This window comes from Oncorhynchus clarkii, chromosome 3 (assembly GCF_045791955.1).
Source record: "Oncorhynchus clarkii lewisi isolate Uvic-CL-2024 chromosome 3, UVic_Ocla_1.0, whole genome shotgun sequence".
NCBI classification, from domain to species: Eukaryota; Metazoa; Chordata; class Actinopteri; order Salmoniformes; family Salmonidae; genus Oncorhynchus; species Oncorhynchus clarkii.
In genome coordinates, this window is record NC_092149.1 from 73,583,823 (window position 1) to 73,602,433 (window position 18,611).

Below are 18,611 nucleotides of genomic sequence, written 5' to 3' on the forward strand. Positions count from 1 at the left end.
ATGATTGGTTGAGAGCTGATAAAACGTCAGTCCTACCCTCCGGGGCCATGGCATATTGCATCATTAATTCAGAAGTATACAATACATTTTTGGACTCACTGTGTTGGGCTGTGCACACTTCCTTCCAAACCACTCATTGTTGAATTTGCGATTTCCAACTTGTCGTGTAATGCTAATGTCCAATGGACGATGAGCACCGATATGTTTTATCTATAATTTCTCTTCATTATTTATCTTCATATCACAAGGACTGAAAATGATTTGCCAGTTGTTTGTCAGCTTGACTCAGGATGACTGCTAGCTAAGAATCTGTACGTATGATGTTGACATGATCAGTCCAATCAAAGCTGCTGTACATATAATGTGATTTGATGTCATTTTATCTGTGGCCAATGTTCTTGAGCCTTCTTTGATGGGCACTTCTAATATCAGCAGCCAAAGGGTTAGGATTTTCAAGGCCTCTCCTTACACTTCGCAATGACGTAGTTTCCCCATGAGTGAGAGAACACTGAGCCAATCATGCCACAACACTTTTCTGCTGGCTTGCCCTACCACCACAGAAAGCACTGAAACACCTGCATTTTTGAGCTGCCTTTCTCAAGAAAACAAAAAAGAGACCATGTTTGTATGCAGCTTTATTAACTCAATGATATATATATTTTTTACATTGTTTGCAAACTGATATGTGACACGTATTAATACCAAAATAACATGCAAAACAGGTACCCCCCCCCAAAAAAAGTTGTTTATTTATTTATATTTTTGTTTGTTAAAAAAGTGGGGCTCATTCTTGACACACACAAGAAACTGTTGAGAGTGAAAAACCCAGCAGCGATGCAGTTCTTGACACACTCAAACCAATGCACCTGGCACCTACTACCATACCCCATTCAAAGGAATTTTAATATTTTGTCTTGACCATTCACCCTTTGAATGGCACACCTTTACAATCCATGTCTCAGGGCTTAACGATCCCTCTTTAACCTGTCTCCTCCCCTTTATCTACACTGATTGGTGACATCAGTAAGTGATCATAGCTGGATTCTCCTGGTCAGTCTTTGTCATGGAAAGAGCAGGCGTTCTTAATGTGTTGTAAACTCAGTGTGTACCAAACACTTTTAAGGAAGTGCTCTTTAAGATTTCACATAAGATGTTATTCCATGTTGTCCAAATTTGTTGATGTTGATGTAAATCTCTGATAGATGTTTGGGAAAACCTTGCGGAGTACTTATTTAGCTTTTTGAACATCATATTTTTGACATGAAGGATATTGTATGTTACTATTGCAATGATGACAAACCATTGAAATTATTCAGCATTTGTTTTATTCTTCCAGAAATCTAATCCAAAATTACAAATATTTCTGATCAAATTTAATCATCAAGTTAAGACATTAATAATAAAATAATAAAATAATAAATAACAAAAATAATAAAAATAATGACATCTTCTTGAATCATAATAATGTGTTTTGTTTTGTTGTAGAAGTGTTTGATGTAGTGATGTAAATAGTTGATTACTGATCATTTGTATAATGAACATGTGTGCCTGATATTTGTAAATTGTATTTAGAATAATAACAAACAAACAATCCTACAACAAGTTACACTGTCATCATATGATTTTTTTTCACTTAACTATTATTTTCAATCACGGCCTACACAGGTCAAATCCTGACCCGGCCAGACAACGCTGGGTCAATTGTGCGCCGCCCTATGCGACTCCCAATCACTGCTGGTTGTGATACAGCCTTGAACCTTTCAGAGTACACTTCTAGCACTAGTGCCTTAGACCACTGCGCCACTCGGGAGCCCAGTTGGATTGCAGAGAAGTGTCTGTTAACGTTGATGTTAGGATCATGTGCGTATGCGAGATGATCTTGGTTTGGTATGATTAAACGGTACATATTATAAGAAAGGATTTTAAAAATAAACAAACAGACTGTATTCAACCTTAACGGATCCCCAACCTAGACCATAGTTTTTGTCGCCCTCTGCAGGCCACAAACCACACAGTTTCACTGTGTAGATCAATTAGAAAGAAACCGATTTATTATAGAAATTAATTCCCTCAAAATAATATTGAAATTAAGTACAATATTTAAATTAAAACGTATTAACCAGCCAAACTCATTTTTGGACGTCACAGCATTGCGACGGAATTGACAAATCTCTGACTCATTCTGATGACGTACTTCACAGTCCAGTAAGTTGACAGCTCAACAACGCGTTTCCACAATGCAAAAAAAATCAACAAAATAACCGTTTCACGTGTTTGTTGACATTTTTTTTGTAGTCATACATGAGCTGAATGCAGAGCATTTGAACTAAACGTATTCTATAAATTTTAGTCCGTGGTTTCCCAATCAAAATGTCGTTTCTTATGGATTCTGTGATCATGTTCACCTCACAGGTAAGAATTGCTAGCTAACGTTAGCTGTTCTTGGGTGGCTGTTCTTCTCGCTAGCTAACAGTTACTGTAACCTTACAAACAACTGCTAGCTACTATAACACCACGTTTGGCTCCCTTTGCTTAGCCAGCTATTATGTTAGCCAGCTAAAATGATTGCACATACACTGTCTTGGGCCAATTTACTAACGTGAAATCTTTCAACTTCTCAGGTGCTCTTCTTTGGCTTTGGGTGGCTGTTCTTCATGCGGCAGCTGTTCAAAGACTATGAGGTATGTTATTTAGTTACTACACAAGTACTGTTATATTAGTTATGATTTGGTAGACATTAATCTACATGCCTTGTCTTTATTTTTGTAGCTAGGTGTCGTTATGTTTTCTGGACCGTTTTTGTTTAAGAACAGTTGGGAGAACCAGCAAGAAACAGAAACAGACAGATCCATCAGCATGGGTGTTTACACAGCAGTGATCTACAGAGACTGATCTAACCCTGTGGTCATGTTCCGGTCAACAGGTACGGCAGTATGTGGTCCAAGTGGTGTTCTCCATCACTTTTGCCTTCTCCTGCACCATGTTTGAGCTCATCATCTTTGAGATACTGGGTGCCTTGGAAACTAGGTAAGTACAATGGTTTAATTCATTCTTTACGTCACCACGTTCATTCAGTATGATACTTTTCTCTCCATTAACCAGCTAACATAGGCTAGCTGATGTCTCATAGATGTCCTTGTCCCTCAGTTCCAGGTATTTCCACTGGAAGTTCAACCTGTATGTGATTCTACTGGTTCTAATCTTCGTGGTGCCATTTTATATCGGCTACTTTGTCGTCAGCAACATCCGCCTTTGTGAGTGACATTTTATCCTTGTTATTCCATCTGTAGCATAATTCCAGTGATCCTTCTGTACAGAGTATATGATGGGTGCTGTCTTGCTGGGGATTCTCACACGCAGTCTCTGAAGTGTGTGTTTGTGTTCAGTGCAGAGACAGAAGCTGCTCTTTGCCTGTGTCGTCTGGTTTACCTTCATGTATTTCTTTTGGAAGTTGGGGGACCCTTTCCCCATCCTCAGTCCCAAACATGGTGAGTGCCTTCCCTACCCCCTCTCCCTATTCTCACTGCTGTGTTTAAGGCCCTATTCTAAATAACCCGTAGCCACTAATCATAGTCACCTCTTGTAGAGCTGAAAGTTTGGCAGGTAGCCTAGTGGTTACAGTATTGGGTCAGTAACTGAAAGGTCGCTAGTTCGATTCCCCGAGCTAACAAGGTGAAACATCTGTTGATGTGCCCTTGAGTAACCCTAATTGTTCCAGGTTCGCTGTTGTTAATGGCAGACCCTTGCTGTGACCACACTGAGGGTGTCTCTGGGAGAGTGGGATATGCAAAAAATGCATGCATATTAATATACACTTGTACATGTGTGAAATAGGACAAATATAAGCACCAAATTCTTATAAGGATTGTAACAGTGATTGTACATAATGTTGTATTCTATACCTGTTTCTGTACCTCAGGTATCCTGTCCATCGAGCAGCTGATCAGTCGTGTTGGGGTCATAGGGGTCACGCTGATGGCTCTATTGTCCGGCTTTGGTGCTGTCAACTGCCCTTACACCTACATGTCCTACTTCCTACGGTTAGTGCACTAAGTCTGTATAGACCAAAACAGCATTAAACAACTACATTACCTACAATCCCATTCTCTAACTCCCCATAGACGCCTACTACTCTACTCCTCACATACTCTACTTGTCACAACTAAATAACCTACACTCTCATTCCCCACTATCCTTACTACCCTCACTACCTGTATACCTATGTGATGCATCTTTATCTACAGGAATGTGACAGAGAGTGATATTCTTGCCTTGGAGAGGAGACTTCTTCAGACCATGGACATGATCGTCAGCAAAAAGAAACGGTGAGGAACAGGGATAGGGGAATATATTTCTATAGAGAGAGCATAGAGACCCTCACCTTATTCTGATAATCAAATCATTCTCAGGCTCTAGTTTTCTGTTTTCCTGTGCCAGTGTTTGGTGTCATGCCTTTTCTGTTTTGTCTGTGCAGCATTGCCATGACACGGAGGCAGATGTACCAGCGAGGGGAGGACCAGAACAAACAGACGGGATTCTGGGGCATGATCAAGAGTGTCACCTCCTCACCACCAGGCAGCGAGAGTATCCTTCACACATCCTAATGGGAAGTGTGTGTGTTTTTATTGTGTGTCTGTGTACAGTTCCTTGACCCCCCCTCTTCAGATTTGTCTCTGATCCAGCAGGAAGTGGATGCTCTGGAGGAGCTGAGTCGCCAGCTCTTCCTGGAGACAGTAGACCTGCAGGCCACCAAGGTAACGCATGTGCACGTTCTCATAATGGGAGCGTGACCACCGGTCCAGTTGAACCCTGATAAAAACCCTATTTACTATTGAGGAGCAGACTGTATATCATTCAAACACACATCTTTATTTGAACTATATCTAAATGCACCAATTGGAGCAATGGAAAAAGGTAAAAGTTTAAAAAAAATCCTTTTGGAGTGTTCTGGTCCCCCAACGGCAGGCACGCTTTGAGGGCTCCAGTCCAGTTCCAGATGCAGCAGGCCTCTGCTGGGTCGTGTTGTACTGAGTGAAAGACAAAGATTCCGTCAGCAAATGGCACTGTTGCGCTAAGGTGCCGTAGGCCAAATACACAACTCCACAATTCACAATAAACCAAAATAGAAACTAACTAAAGGAATACAGTAATATCAAAGCAGAAACAAATGATAATGGAAAATAGTAAATCAATTTACACAAGGTAATGTAAATAAAAAATAAATGGAGAGTCAAGGGATTGTAGCTCAGGTAATGTTATCGGATGTCCTTTCAAGGACAATGTCTATTCACAAATAGTCTTTGGATCAAAAGCCCGTGGGGGGACACTAGTGATTTTAAATCATTCAGATGTGAGCTGGTAGTGTTCAGTCAGAAAATTTGCTATAATTCACAATGTTTTGCAATCCAATGGCTTTGTGGAATTCGAGGGTTGACCATGGCTGCGGTTGAAATGAGAGCGGCGGAAGCTATCTAACTTCCAAATCACATTTTACACATACACATGGTTAGAAGATGTTAATGCGAGTGTAGTGAAATGCTTGTGCTTCTAGTTCCGACCATGCAGTAGTATTTAACAAGTAATCTAACAATTTCACCACAACTACCTTTTACACACAAGTGTGAAGGAATGAATAAGAATATGTACATATAAATATATGGATGAGAGATGGCCGTTCAGCATAGGCAAGATGCAGTAGATGGAATAAAGTACCGTATATACATATGAGATGAGTAATGTAGGGTATGTAAACATTATATAAAGTGGCATTGTTTAAAGTGGCTAGTGATACATTTATTACATCCAATTTTAAATTATTAAAGTGGCTTGAGTTGAGTCAGTGTGTTGGCAGCAGCCACTCAATGTTAGTGGTGGCTGTTTAACAGTCTGATGGCCTTGAGATAAAAGCTGTTTTTCAGTCTCTCGGTCCCAGCTTTGATGCACCTGTACTGACCTCTCCTTCTGGATGATAGTGGGGTGAACAGGCAGTGGCTCGGGTGGTTGTTGTCCTTGATGATCTTTTTGCCTTCCTGTGACATCGGGTGGTGTAGGTGTCCTGTAGGGCAGGTAGTTTGCCCCCGGTGATGCGTTGTGCAGGCCTCACTACCCTCTGGAGAGCCTTACGGTTATGGGCGGAGCAGCTGCTGCAACAGCCTGACAGGATGCTCTCGATTGTGCATCTGTAAAAGTTTGAGTGTTTTTGGTGACAAGCCAAATTTCTTCAGCCCCCTGAGGTTGAAGAGACGCTGCTGCGCCTTCTTCACCACGCTGTCTGTGTGGGTGGACCATTTCAGTTTGTCTGTGATGTGTACGCCGAGTAACTTAAAACTTTCCACCTTCTCCACTACTGCCCCGTTGATGTGGATAGGGGGGTGCCCCCTCTGCTGTTTCCTGAAGTTCACGATCATCTCCTTTATTTTGTTGACATTGAGTGTGAGGTTATTTTCCTGACACCACACTCCGAGGGCCCTCACCTCCTCCCTGTTAGCCGTCTCGCCGTTGTTGGTAATCAAGCCTCCCACTGTAGTGTCGTATGCAAACTTGATGATTGAGTTGGAGGCGTGCATGGCCAAGCAGTCGTGGGTGAACAGGGAGTACAGGAGAGGGCTGAGAACGCTCCCTTGTGGGGCCCCAGTGTTGAGGATCAGCAGGGTGGAGATGTTGTTTCCTACCCTCACCACCTGGGGGCGACCTGTCAGGAAGTCCAGGACCCAGTTGCACAGTGCGGGGTCGAGACCCAGGGTCTCAAGCTTAATGACAAGTTTGGAGGGTACTATGGTGTTGAATGCTGAGCTGTATTCGATGAACAGCATTCTTACATAGGTATTCCTCTTGTCTGGTACCCCAGGTCATCTTAGGTTTCATTACATACAGTCGAGAAGAACTACTGAATACAAGAGCAGCGTCAACTCACCATCAGTACGACCAAGAATATGACTTTCGCGAAGCGGATCCTGTGGTCTGCCTTTCACCCAGGACAACGGAATGGATCCCAGCCGGCGACCCAAAAAAACAACTTCGTAAAAGAGGGAAACGAAGCGGTCTTCTGGTCAGACTCCGGAGACGGGCACATCGCGCACCACTCCCTAGCATACTTCTTGCCAATGTCCAGTCTCTTGACAACAAGGTTGATGAAATCCGAGCAAGGGTAGCATTCCAGAGGGACATCAGAGGCTGTCACGTTCTTTGCTTCACGGAAACATGGCTCACTGGAGAGACGCTATCGGAGTCGGTGCAGCCAGCTGGTTTCTCCACGCATCGCGCCGACAGAAACAAACATCTTTCTGGTAAGAAAAGGGGCGGGGGCGTATGCTTTATGGTTAACGAGACGTGGTGTGGTCACAACAACATACAGGAACTCAAGTCCTTCTGTTCACCTGATTTAGAATTCCTCACAATCAAATGTCGACTCCATTATCTACCAAGGGAATTCTCTTCGATTATAATCACAGCCGTATATATTCCCCCCCAAGCAGACACATCGATGGCTCTGAACAAACTTTATTTGACTCTTTGCAAACTGGAATCCACATGTCCTGAGGCTGCATTCATTGTAGCTGGGGATTTTAACAAGGCTAATCTGAAAACAAGACTCCCTAAATTGTATCAGCATATCGATTGCGCAACCAGGGCTGGCAAAACCTTGGATCATTGCTATTCTAACTTCCGCGACGCATATAAGGCCCTCTCCCGCTCTCCTTTCGGAAAAGCTGACCACGACTCCATTTTGTTGCTCCCTGCCTACAAACAGAAACTAAAACAAGAAGCTCCCGCGCTGAGGTCTGTTCAACGCTGGTCCGACCAATCTGATTCCACACTCCAAGACTGCTTCCATCACGTGGACTGGGATATGTTTCGTATTGCGTTAAATAACAACATTGACGAATACGCTGATTCTGTGAGCGAGTTCATTAGAACGTGCGTTGAAGATGTCGTTCCCATAGCAACGATTAAAACATTCCCAAACCAGAAACCGTGGATTGATGGCAGCATTCGCGTGAAACTGAAGCGCGAACCACTGCTTTTAATCAGGGCAAGGTGACCGGAAACATGACCGAATACAAACAGTGTAGCTATTCCCTCCGCAAGGCAAGCAAACAAGCTAAGCGTCAATATAGAGACAAAGTAGAATCGCAATTCAACGGCTCAGACACAAGAGGTATGTGGCAGGGTCTACAGTCAATCACGGATTACAAAAAGAAAACCAGCCCAGTCACAGACCAGGATGCCTTGCTCCCAGGCAGACTAAATAACTTTTTTGCCCGCTTTGAGGACAATACAGTGCCACTGACACGGCCCGCAACCAAAACATGCAGACTCTCCTTCACTGCAGCCGAGGTGAGTAAGACATTTAAACGTGTTAACCCTCGCAAGGCTGCAGGCCCAGACGGCATCCCCAGCCGCGCCCACAGAGCATGCGCAGACCAGCTGGCTGGTGTGTTTACGGACATATCCAATCAATCCCTATCACAGTCTGCTGTTCCCACATGCTTCAAGAGGGCCACCATTGTTCCTGTCCCCAAGAAAGCTAAGGTAACTGAGCTAAACGACTACCGCCCCATAGCACTCAATTCCGTCATCATGAAGTGCTTTGAGAGACTAGTCAAGGACCATATCACCTCCACCCTACCTGACACCCTAGACCCACTCCAATTTGCTTACCGCCCAAATAGGTCCACAGACGATGCAATCTCAACCACACTGCACACTGCCCTAACCCATCTGGACAAGAGGAATACCTACAGTGGGGAGAACAAGTATTCGATACACTGCCGATTTTGCAGGTTTTCCTACTTACAAAGCATGTAGAGGTCTGTAATTTTTAACATAGGTACACTTCAACTGTGAGAGACGGAATCTAAAACAAAAATCCAGAAAATCACATTGTATGATTTTTAAGTAATTAATTTGAATTTTATTGCATGACATAAGTATTTGATCACCTACCAACCAGTAAGAATTCCGGCTCTCACAGACCTGTTAGTTTTTCTTTAAGAATCCCTCCTGTTCTCCACTCATTACCTGTATTAACTGCACCTGTTTGAACTCATTACCTGTATAAAAGACACTTGTCCACACACTCAAACAGACTCCAACCTCTCCACAATGGCCAAGACCAGAGAGCTGTGTAAGGACATCAGGGATAAAATTGTAGACCTGCACAAGGCTGGGATGGCCTACAGGACAATTAGGCAAGCAGCTTGGTTAGAAGGCAACAACTTTGGCGCAATTATAAAACCAGAAGAAGTTCAAGATGACGGTCAATCACCCTCGGTCTGGGGCTCCATGCAAGATCTCACCTCGTGGGGCATCAATGATCATGAGGAAGGTGAGGGATCAGCCTAAAACTACACGGCAGGACCTGGTCAATGACCTGAAGAGAGCTGGGACCACAGTCTCAAAGAAAACCATTAGTAACACACTACGCTGTCATGGATTAAAATCCTGCAGCGCACGCAAGGTCCCCCTGCTTAAGACAGCGCATGTCCAGGCCCGTCTGAAGTTTGTCAATGACCATCTGGATGATCCAGAGGAGGAATGCGAGAAGGTCATGTGGTCTAATGAGACAAAAATAGAGCTTTTTGGTCTAAACTACACTCGCTGTGTTTGGAGGAAGAAGAAGGTTGAGTACAACCCCAAGAACACCATCCCAACCGTGAAGCATGGAGGTGGAAACATCATTCTTTGGGGATGCTTTTCTGCAAAGGGGACAGGACGGGAGCCATGTGTCGCGAGATCTTGGCCAACAACCTCCTTCCGCCAGTAAGAGCATTGAATATGGGTCGTGGCTGGGTCTTCCAGCATGACAACGACCCGAAACACACAGCCAGGGCAACTAAGGAGTGGCTCCGTAAGAATCATCTCAAGGTCCTGGAGTGGTGTAGCCAGTCTCCAGACCTGAACCCAATAGAAAATCTTTGCAGGGAGCTGAAAGTCTGTATTGCCCAGCGACAGCCCCGAAACCTGAAGGATCTGGAGAAGGTCTGTATGGAGGAGTGGGCAAAAATCTCTGCTGCAGTGTGTGCAAACCTGGTCAAGAACTACAGGAAACGCATGATCCCTGTATTTGCAAACAAAGGTTTCTGTACCAAATATTAAGTTCTGCTTTTCTGATGTATCAAATACCTATTGCATGCAATAAAATGCAAATTAATTACTTAAAAATCATACAATCTGATTTTCTGGATTTTTGTTTTAGATTCCGTCTCTCACAGTTGAAGTGTACCTATGATAAAAATTACAGACCTCCACATGCTTTGTAAGTAGGAAAACCTGCAAACTCGGCAGTGTATCAAATACTTGTTCTCCCCACTGTATGTGAGAATGCTGTTCATCGACTACAGCTCAGCATTTAACACCATAGTACCCTCCAAACTCGTCATCAAGCTCGAGACCCTGTGTCTCGACCCCGCCCTGTGCAACTGGGTACTGGACTTCCTGACGGGCCGCCCCCAGGTGGTGAGGGTAGGTAACAACATCTCCACCCCGCTGATCCTCAACACTGGGGCCCCACAAGGGTGCGTTCTGAGCCCTCTCCTGTACTCCCTGTTCACCCACGACTGCGTGGCCACGCACACCTCCAACTCAATCATCAAGTTTGCGGACGACACAACAGTGGTAGGCTTGATTACCAACAACGACGAGACGGCCTACATGGAGGAGGTGAGGGCCCTCGGAGTGTGGTGTCAGGAAAATAACCTCACACTGAACGTCAACAAAACTAAGGAGATGATTGTGGACTTCATGAAACAGCAGAGGGAACACCCCCCTATCCACATCGATGGAACAGTAGTGGAGAGGGTAGCAAGTTTTAAGTTCCTCGGCGTACACATCACAGACAAACTGAATTGGTCCACCCACACAGACAGCATCGTGAAGAAGGCGCAGCAGCGCCTCTTAAACCTCAGGAGGCTGAAGAAATTCGGCTTGTCACCAAAAGCACTCACAAACTTCTACAGATGCACAATCGAGAGCATCCTGTCAGGCTGTATCACCGCCTGGTATGGCAACTGCTCCGCCCACAACCGTAAGGCTCTCCAGAGGGTAGTGAGGTCTGCACAACGCATCACCGGGGGCAAACTACCTGCCCTCCAGGACACCTACACCACCCGATGTCACAGGAAGGCCATAAAGATCATCAAGGACAACAACCACCCGAGCCACTGCCTGTTCACCCCAGTATCATCCAGAAGGCGAGGTCAGTGCAGGTGCATCAAAGCTGGGACTGAGAGACTGAAAAACAGCTTCTATCTCAAAGCCATCAGACTGTTAAACAGCCACCACTAACATTGAGTTGCTGCTGCCAACACACTGACTCAACTCCAGCCACTTTAATAATGGGAATTGATGGGAATTGCTGTAAAATATATCACTAGCCACTTTAAACAATGCTACCTAATATAATGTTTACATATACATATGAGATAAATAACATAGGGTATGTATATACTGTACTCTATATCATCTACTGCATCTTTATGTAATACATGTATCACTAGCCACTTTAAACTATGCCACTTTGTTTACATACTCATCTCATATGTATATACTGTACTCGATACCATCTACTGCATCTTGCCTATGCCGCTCTGTACCATCACTCATTCATATATCTTTATGTACATATTCTTTATCCCTTTATACTTGTGTGTATAAGGTAGTAGTTTTGGAATTGTTAGCTAGATTACTCATTGGTTATTACTGCATTGTCGGAATTAGAAGCACAAGCATTTCGCTACACTCGCATTAACATCTGCTAACCATGTGTATGTGACAAATAAAATTTGATTTGATTTGTCCAGATGGGTTAGGGCAGTGTGCAGTGTGCAGTGTGATTGCGATTGCGTTGTCTGGGGACCTATTGGGGCGGTAAGCAAATTGGAGTGGGTCTAGGGTGTCAGGTAGGGTGGAGGTTATATGATCCTTGACTAGTCTCTTAGGGAAGGGTGAATGTGTTTCAGCCTCCCAGCACCCCAACAGGCCTCCTCTCTGGTTCAATCTGGTTTACAGTAGTTTGTTGTGTTAAGGTCCGTCTGTTGTGTGTGGTCTTCCAGTCAGGTCCACGCAGCTAGAAATGCAGTCCACAGGTGTTCCCACATTAATGAGTGCGTAGCACGTTAACCTGTAGAGAATGTCGGCAGGCAGCGCTATCAGGAGAACTGTTGGAGATGAGATATGGAGAGGTACTTAGCTTTGAGGAAGGATGAAGTGTTCTCTCGCCCAATTTCCCAAAAGGCTTCAACTCTGTCCCTCCCGCTCGCCGGGCAGCCATCAATTCGGTTCGCAAAGGCACTTTGTCGTCGTGTCCACACAGCTACAGGTTCAATCCACAGATACATTGGCATGAATGAGTGCGTAGTACGCAACACAGCAGAGAATGTCGACATACGGCCCTATCAGGCATTATGTTGGAGTTGGATATGTAGAGGTACTTAGCTTTGGGAAGGGACTTTTCTCTGTCTGCTCTGGTCCAGGTCCGCTCCAGCCACCGCATGTCGTCATCACTTTCCTCGGCTCTGGCTCTGCAACCGCTCTGCTCTCAGCTCACATCGACCCACACTGCTTCCGACCCGCACCTTAAATAAAGAACAGGTGCGAGCTACTCACCGGTCCCAATTTCGTGAAGCTTTAATTACTTACTCTTGTGATCAAAAGGGGGAAGTTTTACAAGGGGCAAAAGAGGTGTGCGTCTATAAATGTCTGGGTAAAACACATACCAGGTGAATAAGGTTCTGGCTTGGGCATATAATGCAATGTAAGAGGGCAGCTTCTAGTCAGATACATAGTCACCCATGTGACACACACTTAAGATAGTTAACTTACTACTACGACTACTACTACTATTAATAATAATAATACAAAGTTAATAAATAGTAATTCAACACTTCATTCGGGGCTCAGAGATTCTCAGGAAGCCCATCACTGCAGCCAACTCCAACACCCCCGGAATGGCTTCCAGTTTCTCAATGTCTTCTTCAGAAAAGAGCGGCCACTCCTCGCCAGAGCTCAATCTGGGCTGGTAGGCCTTCGTCACTCCCCTGTAAAATTCAACTTTGCGCCTCAGCTCCATGTGTTTGTGGAATAGACGTTGTTTCTCCTGCTCAGGCAGGTGCTGATTGTGGTAGCGGAAGCTGGCCATTTGTAGGGACTGGGACTTCCAGTACCACTCACAGTTGTAGATCTCTGAAAGACTTGGGAGGACCTGACCTAAATTCACACATAAAACCAGATCTATGGTTATGTACCTAAATGCATTCTAATTATAATGAGAGATACACTAAAATAAGCAATGAACCAATTCCTGGTAAGAACACAATATTTCTTACCATTGTTGATGTAGTCTGATGGTCTTGCAGGAAGATACGGCTGTCCTGGTACCGTCCATTGTACAGACTGGTTGAATTGGCGGTTATTGAAGCTCATTTCTGAATAATGGATAATCTTGGAAAGCAGAAAGTCTTGGGGTTGGGGTTGTCACCAAAGAGTCGACTTCCAAATCAAATGAAAACAAGGTGCCTAACAACCAAACATTCTAAACTGTAACATTCTATTAAACAGTATTTATTTTCAACACATACTCTATTTTCTGTATTACCATATTCTAAATACGAATTCTGAGTGTGAATTAACGGGTGTAATGTTATTCACTCAGTGGGGATATCATGATATATTATTTGTATTTCCCCCCCCCAATATTATGTTCCTTGTCACACAGAGACATGCACGCTTGCCTTGCACACACACACAATGTCCATGTATAGTATGAAGTGGACTAAGGCTATTGTAATGTACGTTTGGTTTTTAGTAATAAGGTGTCTTTGTGCCTCTGTAGGAGCGGATCGAGTACTCCAAGACATTCCAGGGGAAATACTTTAACTTCTTAGGTTACTTCTTCTCCATTTATTGTGTGTGGAAAATCTTCATGGTGAGTCACACACTTACAAACATGTAAATGTCAATAAAAGCCTTTGACACTTGAAATGCTTGTAATTCCATAGTAACATCTGCCAAACATATCTAAAGACACTGAAGCAGCAAACTTTCAATTTATATTTGTGTCATTCTCAAAACTGTTGGCCATGACTGTACATACACTTAGGTTGGAGTCATTAAAACCTGTTTTTCAACCACTCCACAAATTTCTTGTTAACAAACTATAGTTTTGGCAAGTCGATTAGGACACAAAGTAATTTTTCCAACAATTGTTTACAGACAGATTATTTCACTTATAATTCACTGTATCACAATTCCAGTGGGTCAGAAGTTTACATACACTAAGTTGACTGTGTCTTTTAAACAGCTTGGAAAATTCTAGAAAATTCTATCATGGCTTTAGAAGCTTCTGTTAGGCTAATTTACATTTAAGTCAATTGAGGTGTACCTGTGGATGTATTTCAAGGCCTACCGACAAACTCAGTGCCTCCTTGCTTGACATCATGGGAAAATCAAAATAAATCAGCCAAGATCTCAGAAAAAAGAATTGTAAACCTACACAAGTCTGGTTCATCCTTTGGAGCAATTTCCAAACACCTGAAGGTACCACGTTCATATGTACAACAATAGTACACAAGTATAAACACCATGGGACCTGACTCCTAGAAATAAACGTACTTTGATGCGAAAAGTGCAAATCAATCCCAGAACAACAGCAAAGGACCTTGTGATGATGCTGGAGGAACAAAAGTATCTATATCCACAGTAAAACGAGTCCTATATTGACATAACCTGAAAGGCGGCTCAGCAAGGAAGAAGCCACTGCTCCAAAACCACCATAAAAAAGCCAGACTACGGTTTGCAACTGCACATGGGGACAAAGATGGTACTTTTTGGAGAAATGTCCTCTGATCTGATGAAACAAAAATAGAACTGTTTGGCCATAAAAAGGGGGATGCTTGCAAGCCGAAGAACAACATCCCAACCGTGTTCTTGGGACCCAACCGGGTGGCAGCATCATGTTGTGTGGGTGCTTTGCTGCTGGAGGGACTGGTGCACTTCACAAAATAGGTGGCATCATGAGAATGGAAAATTCTGTGGATATATTGAAGCAACATCTCAAGACATCAGTCAGGAAGTTAAAGCTTGATTGCAAATGGGTCTTCCAAGTGGACAATGACTCCAAGCATACTTCCAAAGTTGTGGCAAAATGGTTTAAGGACAACAAAGTCAAGGTATTGGAGTTGCCATCACAAAGCCCTGACCTCAATCCCATAGAAAATTTGTGGGCAGAACTGAAAAAGCATGTGCGAGCAAGGAGGCCTACAAACCTGACTCAGTTACACCAGCTCTGTCAGGAGGAATGGGCCAAAATTTACCCAACTTATTGTGGGAAGCTTTTGGAAGGCTACCTGAAACGTTTGACCCAAGTTAAACAATTTAAAGGCAATGCTACCAAATACTAATTGAGTGTATGTAAACTTTTGACCCACTGGGAATGTGATGAAAGAAATAAAAGCTAAAATAAATCGTTCTCTCTACTATTATTCAGACATTTCACATTCTTAAAATAAAGTGGTGATCCTAACTGACCTAAGACAGAGAATTTGTACTAGGATTAAATGTCAGGAATTGTGAAAAACTGAGTTTAAATGTATTTGGCTAAGGTGTAGGTAAACTTCCTACTTCAACTGTATATCTGTAGTAAAACCCCTTTTGTCCCTCTAAGGCCACCATCAACATTGTGTTCGACCGTGTAGGGAAGACTGATCCAGTGACGAGAGGGATTGAGATCACAGTTAACTACTTGGGCATTCAGTTTGATGTAGGCTTTTCCACATTCGCACGTACTCACTCACTCACTCACTCACTCACTCACTCACTCACAGTCACAAAACATTTCCGGTTGTGGTAATAGCTGTCAGTTTATTAAAGTGTCCTTCTGCAGTACAGGTTTTCCTGGTGACTGATTCATCTATTTCAACATTGTTTTACAGTCAGTTTAGGAAGTCCAAAAACTGTAGTTGTGTTGGCATATTCTGTTGTTGCTCTAGTGTTCCTTACATATGTTCTCCTCTGCAGGTGAAGTTCTGGTCTCAGCACATCTCCTTCATCCTGGTGGGCATCATCATTGTCACCTCTATTAGAGGCCTTCTCATCACACTCACTAAGGTAAGTCATCTACAGACAGGAAGTTGTCAGTCTACATAGGCATGTGACAATGTACCCTAACCCCAATCCTGTCTGTCTGTTTCTTTCTAGTTCTTCTATGCCATCTCCAGCAGCAAGTCCTCCAATGTTATAGTGCTGGTCCTGGCTCAAATTATGGTCAGTATGTCATCTCTCTCTCGCTGTGTCTCGCTCTCGCTGTATCTAACCCTAACCCTGCGTCTCTCTCTCTCTCTCTGCATCTCTCTCTGTGTCTCAATTCAATTCAAGGGGCTTTATTGGCATGGGAAACATATGTTTAAGTGAAATGGATAAACAAAAGTGAAATAAACAAAGTGAACAGTAAATATTACATCTCTCTCTCCCTCCTCTCTCTCTGTGTCATAATCTCTCTCTGTGTGTCTCTGTCTGTCTCTCTCTCTCTCTGTGTTGCTCTCTCGCTCCCTGTGGCACGCTCGCCCCCTGTGGCGCGCTCTCCCCCTGTGGCGCGCTTTCCCCCTGTGGCGCGCTCTCCCCCTGTGGCGCGCTTTCCCCCTGTGGCGCTCTCTCGTTCTCTCGCTCGGTGTCTCTCTCGCTCTCTGTCTCTCTCTCTCTCTCTCTCTCTCTCTCTCTCTCTCTCTCTCTCTCTCTCTCTCTCTCTCTCTGTGTCTGTCTCTCTCTCTCTCTCTGTGTGTCTATCTGTGTCTCTCTCTCTCTCTCTCTCTCTCTCTCTCTCTCTCTCTCTGTGTCTCTCTCTCTCTCTCTCTCTGTGTCTCTCTCTCTCTGTGTTTCTCGCTCTCTCTTTGTGTCTCTCGCTCTCTCTTTGTGTCTCTCTCGCTCTGTGTCTCTCTCGCTCTGTGTCTCTCTCGCTCTGTGTCTCTCTGTGTCTCTCTCTGTGTTTCTCGCTCTCTCTTTGTGTCTCTCGCTCTCTCTCTCTGTGTCTCTCTCTGTGTTTCTCACTCTCTCTTTGTGTCTCTCGCTCTCTGTGTTTCTCACTCTCTCTTTGTGTCTCTCGCTCTGTCTCTGTGTGTCTCTCTCTCTGTTTCTCGCTCTCTCTCTGTGTTTCTCTCTCTGTGTCCCTCTGCATCTTTCTATCTCTCTCTGCGTCTCTCAATTCAATTCAAGGGGCTTTAGTGGCATTGGAAACATGTTTGCATTGCCAAAGCAAGTGAAATGGAAAAACAATTTTGAAAGAAACAAAGTGACCAGTAAATAATGTATCTCTCTCTCTCTCTCTCTCTCTCTCTCTCTCTCTCTCTCTCTCTCTCTCTCTCTCTCTCTCTCTCTCTCTCTCTCTCTCTCTCTCTCTCTCTCTCTCTCTCTCTCTCTCTGTGTGTTTCTCGCTCTCTCTCTGTGTGTTTCTCGCTCTCTCTCTGTGTCTCTCTCTCTCTCTCTCGCTCTGTGTTTCTCGCTCTCTCTCTGTGTCTCTCGCTCTCTCTGTCTCCCTCTTCTCTCTTCTCTGTCTCTCTCTTTCTCTCTGTCTCTCTCTCTCTCCTTTCTCCTCTCTCTCTCTGTCTCTCAGGGTATGTACTTTGTGTCGTCGGTTCTCCTCATGAGGATGAGCATGCCTCTGGAGTATCGCTCCATCGTGACCGAAGTGCTGGGAGAGCTACAGTTCAACTTCTACCATCGATGGTTCGACGTCATCTTCCTCGTCAGCGCCCTCTCCAGCATCCTCTTCCTCTACCTCGCCCACAAACAGGCACCCGAGAAGCACATGACCCCCTGACCCCACTCTGAACTTGACCCTTGACCCTTTTCCAACCATTCCCTGGAGGCTTTGATTCTCTGTTGGATTATTTTTTAAGAGCAGATCCAAATCCATCTCTTGTCTGTCTGTGTGGTGGAGAGAAGCGCCTGTGCTTCCTGAATCAGGAATGGCCGACGTGTGGTCATGTGGACCGTTGGTGTCAGGGAGAGTCAATGGAGATTGGAGTCATGGAAGACTGGATTTTGTATAATGTTGGGTTGAACGTGGGGGTAATGACTCATATAATGTAACTACAGTACTTGAAATCAGGACTTAATTGTTCTTTGCAAAAATGAAAATGGGATATTTTACGACGATGATGATATTTCATTGTGCTGTTGCCCCGTTGGACAGAGGTTCTGTCTATCCTTAAATCAATCTGAGCAGAGCAGAACTGTCTAGTATACAGCACAGACCAGCTTCACTGCAACAGTAGCTTGTTTTGTGAACGGGGTTGTAAATATGTGTTTACACTCTATTTTTGACAAACAGAATAATCCAAATGATAATTTTAAATGTAACACATGTCTACCATTATCCCCCAAATGTCCATGATGCTATTGGTTAGCGTATTTGATGATGTCCAGCCTGTACATGCCATGTACCTGGGGTGGCGTGCATATCTACTGTATTTATTCTACCAAGACAGATGGGAAGGCTTCAGAATAAACCAACTGATGTGGTCATTAATGACTTAGTTATCCATTACTCTGTTCCCTTTATTTTAATCAGTAAGTACTGCAATGCCCCTATACATACACACTTATAAACAGGCATCTGG

At 44.0% G+C, this 18,611-nt stretch overlaps 1 protein-coding gene across 1 annotated transcript; it reads left to right on the plus strand.

Moving 5' to 3' along the window:
* Window positions 1-2,179: 2,179 nt before the first annotated feature.
* LOC139403903 (Golgi pH regulator) lies at window positions 2,180-18,516 on the plus strand. Its single transcript, XM_071147101.1, has 14 exons — window positions 2,180-2,412; window positions 2,622-2,681; window positions 2,924-3,027; window positions 3,148-3,254; window positions 3,387-3,488; window positions 3,920-4,040; window positions 4,245-4,325; window positions 4,475-4,584; window positions 4,666-4,754; window positions 13,832-13,924; window positions 15,662-15,757; window positions 16,015-16,104; window positions 16,195-16,260; window positions 17,603-18,516. The coding sequence occupies exons 1-14, from the start codon at window positions 2,371-2,373 to the stop codon at window positions 17,807-17,809; spliced, it is 1,368 nt and encodes a 455-aa protein (XP_071003202.1). The 5' UTR covers window positions 2,180-2,370; the 3' UTR covers window positions 17,810-18,516.
* Window positions 18,517-18,611: the final 95 nt, after the last annotated feature.

What these genes read in the sequence shown, in the direction of transcription:
- LOC139403903 (XM_071147101.1), top strand. Translation starts at nt 2,371, where the DNA reads ATGTCGTTTCTTATGGATTCTGTGATCATGTTCACCTCACAG. An exon ending in CATCCTCAGTCCCAAACATG is followed by an intron (nt 3,489 to 3,919) that starts GTGAGTGCCTTC and finishes TCTGTACCTCAG; the next exon opens with GTATCCTGTCCATCGAGCAG. An exon ending in TGGTCCTGGCTCAAATTATG is followed by an intron (nt 16,261 to 17,602) that starts GTCAGTATGTCA and finishes TCTGTCTCTCAG; the next exon opens with GGTATGTACTTTGTGTCGTC.